This window comes from Diuraphis noxia, unplaced genomic scaffold (genome assembly GCF_037042655.1).
Source record: "Diuraphis noxia isolate RWA-SAM2 unplaced genomic scaffold, SU_Dnox_SAM2 contig0004, whole genome shotgun sequence".
Lineage (NCBI taxonomy): Eukaryota > Metazoa > Arthropoda > Insecta > Hemiptera > Aphididae > Diuraphis > Diuraphis noxia.
Genome location: NW_028301714.1, coordinates 62,884,931 through 62,895,471, shown reverse-complemented (window position 1 = coordinate 62,895,471; position 10,541 = coordinate 62,884,931). Strand labels below are relative to the sequence as shown.

The 10,541-nt window shown below is 25.9% G+C and overlaps 1 protein-coding gene across 2 annotated transcripts; it reads left to right on the top strand.

Annotated features, from left to right (window-relative positions):
* Positions 1 to 2,150: 2,150 nt before the first annotated feature.
* Positions 2,151 to 9,718, top strand: LOC107171049 (pancreatic triacylglycerol lipase-like). Of its 2 annotated transcripts, XM_089225392.1 has the most exons (8): positions 2,151 to 2,187; positions 2,290 to 2,321; positions 4,399 to 4,528; positions 4,606 to 4,739; positions 4,937 to 5,194; positions 5,917 to 6,117; positions 8,694 to 8,877; positions 9,452 to 9,718. In XM_089225392.1, exons 2-8 carry the CDS (start codon positions 2,303 to 2,305, stop codon positions 9,552 to 9,554), a joined length of 1,029 nt encoding a protein of 342 aa, XP_089081518.1. In that variant the 5' UTR covers positions 2,151 to 2,187; positions 2,290 to 2,302; the 3' UTR covers positions 9,555 to 9,718. The 2 variants fall into 2 exon arrangements, with proteins under 2 accessions (XP_089081518.1, XP_089081519.1); XM_089225393.1 differs by having other exon boundaries at positions 2,164 to 2,321; positions 4,408 to 4,528.
* Positions 9,719 to 10,541: the final 823 nt, after the last annotated feature.

Genomic DNA, 10,541 nt, shown 5'->3' with positions numbered 1-10,541 from the left:
AAATTTTTATGAAATCGCGTAATGATAACGATTTATCCTCAAACCAGGTATTCGTATATCTATGATAATAATATAAGGTATTATGAATTATGATAACTACATGATAACTACACTAATTGATTAACCATGCCTTATGCAAAATGCGACTTAATTGAAAAATAAAATATTTATTTCAAAATAGAATATATGACAATATTTAAATATAATATATCCTAGACTGATAAATCATCTCCGTTCAGAATCGTTTTTCGTATACAATGATACCTATCATTGCATTCAAATTTAATCCCTTCCATTACAGTAACCTACTGTACAGCAGAGCGAAATCCACGACTTACCCGCTTTTTTTTTTTGTCTGATTTTTTTCATAATAGTGTAGAAATCTTTCTTGGGGTGTCTAAACCCCACCATGAAAGTTTCATAGCAATTGAACGGACGGTTAAGGGAGGCATAAGAGACATACAGAAAAATTTTCATTTTTATGCGTATAAGATATTTATAACAATAAAAAGGACTTGCAATAGTCATTCTCAATTCTACAGTATTTATACAGCCGAATACTTAGCACGATATAAAGGAATCCAATTAGCTCTAGAAATCAATGATTCAAAAATAGATATATGTTCTGACTCACTCAGCGCCTTGATTAATCTGAAATCCAAAATACTAACTGAGTCATTGGCTCTAAAAATTAGAAAAATTCTTTCCTCATCAAACAAAGTCATTAGATTCATTTGGACTCCAGGCCATTGTTACATAAAATGAAACGAGGATGCAAATAAAGCAGCAAGAAATGCATTAAATAGTCCCACCATTAAAATAATTACTTTTTCATCACTTGTTGACATATAAACATAACTTTACAAACAAATATTACATTGATTTTTGGAACACCAAATGGCCACAGTCAATAAGTTAAGAGAAATTAAGCACTCTGTTAAACTGCCCGAACTTAAATGAAGCTAGGAAATACTTCAACATTCCTGACAACCTGTAGGATGCAATGGTCCATTTTCTAAATATCAAAACATAATTTTATATCTAAAAAAAATTGAATTGTACAATATCATATATAATAATGTAAAAATGTAATATTTTTGTTAAAGCTAAATGCTAATATACCTATGTATTTGATGCTTGATCAATAAAAAAAAAAAAAATAAATAAATAAATAAATGGTTATAATTTGATATAATGTTAACAAAATATTTAATAAATTCTGTTCTAAAAAAAAAAAATATATTTTCTTTGATCTGATGAAATTATTCAATATTTAAACATCATAGATGCCATAGTTTATTTTAAACAAAAACAATAATGCAATATTATATCTATTTACAATATAATTCAGGGTGATTTTTCAAACGTTATCCTCCAATTTTGTTCATAAATAATTATTATGGATTAAAATGATGTTTAAAGTTTTTAAGTATACTCAAGTATTGTATTTTAAAATACTAAAAATTTTTAGATTCTGAACGAAGTGATGAATGTATTGATTTTACAATGATGTGTGTGTTTTTTTTTTTTGTGTCTGTGTACAGCATAACTAGTTGAAATAATGCTTCAATTTCAAACTTTGGGGGTGGTTTCCGATGTAAAAGTGAATATTCTTGGTGCATTAAAGAGGTCAAAAGTAAACATTTTCCAACAGTAAAAATTTTTTTTAAATTGTTTGAGTATTACATTAATTCTAAATTCAAAAAATAATTAAAATTCTCATTTTAATATTAATCGATATGATGCATTGACATCTAAAAAAAAAAATTGTTTAAAAATGCACTGTAAAAAATAGTTGTTTATTTTGAAAAAAATATATTGTTCTTTCAAATGGTATATTCTTTGATGTTTTATATGTTAAATAAAACTATGTACGTATTTGAAATATGTGATGTTTAATATTAAAAAAAAAATGATAAAACTCACGAAAAAAATGCAAAAGGTATTAAAAGAATAATTTCAGCGAGTATGCTTGATGTAACACTGTGTATATATAACCACTTAAACAATTGTTTTAAATTACTAAATTTATAAAAAACGTATGTTAGAGCACGTGTGAAATTTAAATAGTCTAGCTAATATTATAGATGAACATGTATACACTACGTGTCTACGTGTTGTCGAGTATTTTCATTATACATATTAGTACATCACTAAACCAATAAGTAGCCATTCGTTGAACAACTTGTAAGTAAATTTTACATATTATATTTGTTTATTTGAAGGGTAAAAATTGACGAATACTTCAACGTTTACTATATTACTATTCCTGTTGTACGCTTTTTATAGCAGCCGAGAAAAAATGTCGGATTTGAAAAAAGGTAATCGTGACAATTAATATTATAATTACTCTAGCTTATTAGTATTATTATACATACATTATTTTTTTCTCTCTCTAACTCATGCATAAAATAGAACATTTTACGTTCACAATAAGCAATGATTGTAGGTAATCATAATACTTTCTGAAATTAAAGTGAACAAATTATCTCTTTTACCATTTAAAGGCAAGATCAATATCTAGGTCATTGCATAGTATTTTTATTTTTAAGTGAGTTATGAGTACCTATTTAATTTTAATTCTTTATTATTTGTTAATTTTATTATGTTGAGAAAAAAAGAAAACGAATGAGTTTACATCTTCTTAAGGCATAATTAAAGTTAATTTTACAATACTTTAGATATTTATTTGTATTTTTGACGTCAAATCTAAATGATACCTAAATAAGTAAATAAGAAACAATGAGGTTGACACAAAGTATACTCACAATATCACTTACACTTAATAATAATAGTATTTATATAGAACACTAAAATTTCAAACTGCAATCTCAAATAAACCATAAAACACATTTAATAAATTAAATTATATAGCTTTAGAACAAAATTAATATGTTATTTTTAATGATATAACATTTTAATTTTACCTACCTGTTTAGAACAGTATTAATATTTAAAATTCTAAATTTGTTTTTTCTTGTTTAAGATTTCCATGTAAACGTATAGATATAAATTACCTTAATCTAATAACAAAATAGGCAATTATTGTTTAAGATACTTTGTTGGTCAATATAAAATCCAAAATGATAGTAAAAATGTGCCAATTATTTGTAACAAACGCATTTGGTAAACATATTTATTCCTCTACGGGAAAAATATTAAACACATATTGATAGTTTATAGCTAGTTGATAACAATATATGATAATTGATAACACTGAACACATCGCAACCATCGTGATTACGGACTTGGCGATTTTGGTAAAATCAATTATATATTTGTATTTAAAATCATTGAACTACATGAAAAAATCATCTACATGTTATTCTTATATTAATATCGATGGTTAAAATTAATATCTGTGATTATCTAATCGCAAAAAAAATTAGTAACGATCATAAATTTTATGTTTTAAATGTACAAATAATTATAGTATGCATAAATGTTTAATAGAAAAAAAAAATGGAAAATAATTCATGGGGCATGTCCTCCTTGTCTCTCACCAATTAACACCATTGCGGGTAGCTAAATATTAGATCACGTTTGCATTTTCTAGAGCTCGTGAAAAAATTATTATTTTTTGTTTATTTATATTTTAATTGATTAAGTATCTACATTATAATATCACCAGGTATTCAGATTGAATTATCTGAAATTTGGTTTAAACATTCTTTTAAAATATATATTTATTAAAAAAAAATAACAAATGTTTGGGACGGGAAGGTTGCCAGATAATAATAAAAATTCAAGAAAATATTTAACGATAAAAATAAATATAATTATAGTATACATTACTATATATTATATAAATATCATACGATGAGAACTATATGATTATTAAATACTGAATAGAATCTTTTTAGATTTTTTTATTTAGTGCGTTTAACTAAGTTTATCTTGGTCAATACTTTTCCGAAATTAAACAAAGCTTTAAAAACCTCAACAAGGACCCCTTACTGGAGGGAAAAGTTACGTTATTTATCCAATGATGAACTTGCTTCCTTCGAAGTTACTACAAATTACTGAGTGTACTTAAATTTGTTATTTATATTCGAATTACCACGAGATTTTCATGTGATCGAGCATTTGCTCCGAATCACTAAAAGTTTCAAATTATTGAAGTTTTGAATTACCAAGAATTGATTATATACCACATTTAAGTAGCAAATATTTGTTTTATTTATATATTTGTTTGTTTGGTTTTTGATTTATTTTATTTTAATTATAATATAATTATATCGTTATATGGTCACTATTCATTTTTTTAGTGGCATAAAATTTACTTCAAGTATACTGTATCATGAAATAATATTATGTAGATTATATATGTACACATTATTAACGATTCACTAAATTTAATAAATAAATAAAACCAAAATTCACGAACAACAAAAAAAGTTTTTTTAGGTTTACCTGTATTGTTCTTTATCGCCTCTTGCTCATCCATTACTAAGAATTCAAAACATTTATGTATTCAAGCGACTGATAACTGTCCTAATGAATATATTAAATTTTATTTGTATACAAAGTACGTAAGTTTATCTATCTTAATTAAATCACACGCGTGTAATGTGAAAATTATATTAATTTATTTTATGTTCAAAGTGAAAATAACACTATTGAGTTAACGGAAGACTCAATCAAAAATATTACGTTCGCATCGACTAATGTTTTAAAAGTTCTAATACACGGAGTCAAAGGGTCGAAAGACGATGACTTTAATGCGGTAATTAGAAAAGGTGAGTCAAGTCTATCATAGGTTAGGTTGAGAAAAATTACAAATTGAGAAAAATTTCTCAATGACGTGATCGCGTACAGTATAATATACTAGAATGTGCTAACGAAATTTAAAGTCAATAGTAATCTTTTGATTAGATAGTTATAATTAATGAAGCGCGTATTCAACATTTAGCTCATATAAACATTATTTGTCCAGCTTATTTCTCACAGGCAGAGTATAACATAATCACGATTGATTATTACCCTCTTGCGACTTCTTTGAAATGTTACGATGTTGCTGTTCAGAATCTGCCAGTCATCGCCAAATGTTTAACACAATTTCTGGTTGCGATCCTCGATGAATACGATCAATTTGAATACGTACACGCCATTGGATTCAGCTTGGGAGGTCAAATCGCTGGTCTCGTGGGGAAACTGTTGAAGGAGAAAGGGAAAATCCTGGACAGAGCTACGGGTAAGCCAAAATCACGTCAACCATAATATATGTCTATGCTAGTTTATCACGTGGTTCGAAAAATATACAAGGTAGTTCACCAAGTACGCTTAAACAAATTTGATTTTTAATTTTTAATTTATTCAAAATTCAGATTGTGACGCCATTTAAGGAGTATCTCATAATACGGTAGTTACATACAAAAAATATGTGTGTTCAATAAAAAGGGGATATGGCGAACCAAAAATTGAATTATTGTGTATGACTTATTAATTTTGAAGATAAAGTTTCATTCTGTTTTTGACTGATGATGACTGATATTGTATGTAACTTCTTGTATTTATATATATTTTTTATTATTATAATTGCTTTTATTTACCGTAAATTATGGATCATCATATGAATAATATTTGGGCTATTACTTTATTTCATGGCTTATACTCAACTTGTAAATTCTAAGTATTCAAAAATTATATAATTAATGGTTAAGAATTCATAACATTTTTATTCAAATATAATATTACATTTAATTCATACACAGATAAATTTAAGGTGAACATATTAGAGAATCAACCCGAGTGTAAATACTTACATATTATGACCAGTTAAAATAGTATGACCAAACATATTTTTTTATTAATAGTATTAAGTTAATATCATAATAATACACTAGTATACGACTATCGATTAAAATAACTGATTCGTTATAAAACCGATCGTCACAAGATTTATTTGACAAACAGGCCTTGATCCAGCACTACCCCATTTTGAACATTTATGGAACTTATTGGACGCAGAAAGTGCGACCGTAGTCGACATCATACATACGAATTGCGGTCTTCTCGGACAAATGTTGCCGATTGGTACAGTTGATTTTTACGCCAATGGTGGAATCACACAGCCCAGATGTGATAAGTCTAATGATGACTTGAATAAGTATAATAGTGAGTATTGTATTCATATATCGTTTGTTAACAAGCCATTTTTTCTTTAAAATTTTTTACATAATTTAATCACAACTATTTGACAGTAAAATAATACGTTTATTTAGCTGGTGTGGTTGGACCAATTAATAATATTGTAATATTAGTATAAAAAAATTAAAACCGTGACTATTGGTTATACCTTTAAAATAGTTCGATTGGCACTGACTGAATTATTGACAATCAAAATTAAAATGAATTGAACCGATAATTAGATAAATATATGAAAAAAATATCATCAATTTATTGTATGCATTTCTCAAATTCCAGTTTACCGAGCTTTCCAAGAAAATTAAGTTGCATAATATTTTGTTAAGATTTTAATTTGTCAGTAAAAAGAGTGATGATGATATAGTCAAGTTGAAGTGATTATTAATTATACATTTTAGATTCTAGATTCTGAACGGAGTGATGAATGTATTGATTTTACAATTATGTGTGTGTTTTTTTTTTGTGTGTCTGTGTACAGCATAACTAGTCGAAATAATGCTTCAATTTCAAACTTTGGGGGTGGTTTTGATGGAAAAGTAAATATCCTTGGTACATTATAGAGGTCAAAAGTTAACATTTTAAAAAAATCGAGAAAAACAAAAAAATGACAGGAAAACGGGAATTTTTATGCACACTCATTTTTCGACAAAACCGATTTTGGTTTTTTATGTAACTTTAAAACAAATGACCATAAATACATACAATTTTCACCGAATGTTTATATAAGTATATTCTATTTACCATATAATTTTCGACTTAAGTTGAACTATTCATAGGCATTTGAAATTTTCGATCATTATTAGTTTTTTTTAAATTAATATCGATAAAAATTTATTTGTTAGCAGAAAAGCTTGAAAATTTAATACACGGCTCTTAACATATTGTTACAATAGCAGTTGAAAAATAAAAGAAATTCATAGTCACAATTTTTTTTTTATAAGCATTCAAAGTTTGAGTTTCGACAAAATACGTAAAAATCACAAAAATTCACAACATATTTTAAGCTAGAAATTCATAAAAAAAGTTCTTTTTAAATCTAAAATTTGAAAATTTAATACAAGATTTCTTAAAAGTTTTTCAATCTTTATCACAAATAAAAAGTCCACCGGAAATTAAAATTAAATTTTTATGAGCATTTGAAATTTAAATTTTTACAACATTGGATTTTCACTTTTAGCGATCTCTTTATTTTAGTGTAACTCTAAAATGAATGACCACAGATACATGATATTTTCACTGAATGTTTATATAGGGTTCAAAATATTTAGATTTGTTTTGAGCTGTTTACTGACATTTTAAATATTCAACTTTTTTAGTTTTTTTTTTCTATAAATATCGATAAAAATGTATGTGTTCGGTAGAAAGGCTTGGAAATTTAATATAAGGCTTCTAACACATTGTAATAATAGAAATTAAAAAATATTAAAAATACATATACATGATTGTTTTTTATAAGCATTTAAAGTTCAAATTTTGACTAAATACGTAAAAATTACGGCAATGTTCAAATTATCTTAGATAGAAATTCATAAAAGGTTTTATTTTTAATTCTAAGATTTGAAAATTTAATACAAGACTGCTAACATATTTTTACAATAGTAGTTGAAAAATAAAAGAAATACATAGTCACCATTTTTTTTTATAAGCATTCAAATTTTGAATTTTGACAACAAATTATGTGAATTTTTATGAAATCGCGTAACGATAATGATTTATCCTCAAACCAGGTATATGTACATCTATAATAATATAAGGTATTTTGAATTATGATAACTACGTGCAATGTTTATGGAAAAATTGATTAACCATGCCTTATTCAAAATGTGTCATAATTTAAAAATAATATATTTGTTCAAAATAGAATATATGACAATATTTAAATATAATATGTCCTAGACCGATAAATAATCTCCATTCAGAATCGTTTTTCGTATACAATGATACCTATCATTGCATTCAAATTTAATCTACCTTAGTCAGAGGTTCACCCTACCCCCTAATGTACAGAAGAGTGGTACCCACTTACCCGCTTTTTTAAATTTATAGAATGTGATTAAGTTGTAAGTTATATCATATACACGTAGCGTCGTAAAGTATAACACTTGTGTTGCTTGATTTTAGTGTACACGTCTATCAAAATTACGATCAGGATAATGATGAGATTAAGGGGACATAACATGTGTGAAATGGGGTAAACATAACTATAAAAGGAGAAAATAATCTCTAGACCAAGTTTTTTATGTATGTTTCGTATAGGAACAATATATATTATCAAACATATAATATAGTTGAATACAATTCATTGATTGCCAGAAATTAATTTTTTATTTCGTTTGACATGAGAAAAACAAAAAAAGGTTATTATAATTTACAAAGTTGTTCGATTAAAATAAAGTGATATACATAATATTATTATTCGTGTATGGTTTCTATACTTGCTGGTAAATAATCTAAATTATTTATGATAAAAAAAAATTACATAATGACGCTCATGATAATACCTATGGTTGTTAAATATTTTTTTTGTAAAAATTTTCTTTTGTCAGAATACTGGTACTTTTGTAGTCACGAGAGAGCATATAAATTCTACGCAGAGTCGATTTACCACGGAACAGGCATGTCTGGATTTTATGCGATGACTTCGGCCACCGTAAACCAGCTGTCGTTATTGGGAGGGTTTAGAACATATTTGGGAGCTAAAGTATTGGTTGGAGAATATCTTGATCCTGAGTAAGTATTGATTTGAAACTTTACGAAGATAGTAGTAGTATCATACCTACAGCTGTTGAAATATTATATTCGTTTAAATCACAATGAACTGATAAAAAACGCTTAAAACTGATATACCAAATTATGTTGGTAAATATTTATAATTGACATACATGATTAGTTGATTGATAATTATTATCAAATTTCGATTAGTTCATAGTTTCTTTCATAACAGTTTAAGAATGTTGATAATTATATGAGTAGATACTTCCTATCCAATAAAATATATTTTACCTATAACTTGTTGATATCCTATATAATAATATCACAGATTATATAATCTGTTATTTAACTTTTTATATAATTTGTGATTATATCTATATTCCCAGATATTATATTTTAATAAATTCGCACCGTTAATAATTATCACGTTTTAATATAAAACTGGTGTTATAATGTTATACTAATTATTATATGTTTGTAAAATTGATGAAACAATGATATTTGGTAAAAACGAATTAATTATCTATTTAATTAATTACATAATAAGAAATAATCAATTTATATTACCTGTATAACTTATTTTAATTTTTAGCACAAAAGGAGTTTACAACTTCTTAACCAACGATAGTCCACCTTACGCTAAAGGAAGAAATACATTTCGCTCAAATATGATGCAATGGTTTTTTAGATTCTGAGCGGAGCGATGAATGTATTTAATTATAATACTCAACTATGCGTGTATTATAGATAACAAACAAAAACCTATCACAGTAGAAGACAATTATGTATTTTACTATTGAAAATATGATATACCTATACAATAATATTTCGATAAAATAGTGGCCTAATATTCATTTAATTATTTTTAGTTTTTTTTATTTATTATTATTAAAATTAGTGGAGTGGTTAAGACATATCGAAAAGTTTCTTATCACGAAAATAAATAAAGTGTGTACTTTAAAAATAACTTAAACACAGTCAACGAATCAATGTAATTTAACCGTCATAATTATTAAACAAGTTAATTAGATCATTAAACATTATTTTCGCAGTATTTAGAAGATGTTCCATATTTTCACCAAAAATAGTATGGAAAACCAAGAAAATTATTTCCCTGAATATATTATAGAGAGTTCCATAAACTTTATGTTAGAGTGACCCCATTTAAGTAAAATTCATCAGATAGAAAAAAAGAAGGTAAAGGGAGGGAGAGGTTTAGGATTTAATGATGGTTTTGAATCAGAACTTGAGCGATTTCAATTTAAATTAAACATTCTAACTATAATGTACATATAATTCATAAAGAGTACAACCATTTGAACATAACTTAAAAATATAATCTTAACATTTTGATTAACTTACTGATTTGTTAAAGCAAAAAAAAAAAAATAATGTTAAAGAAAAATAAGTAAGTATCGAAGCATAGGATTAAGATAAGTTAAAATAATCTCATGGTTCATTACTACACTAACTCAAGTTCCCCTCCCCTCTCGATTATACCAGTGTTTTTTAGTACCATACAGACACTATCCAATTCCAAACAGATGAACGGTCTCACTATCAAATGGTAAGATAATGGACAAATTTATAATATTTATTAAGTACTTATTTTCATCATATATATTATTTTTCCAATTACCACATGAATTCGTCAAATCTCATAATCAGTAAATAAAGTATAA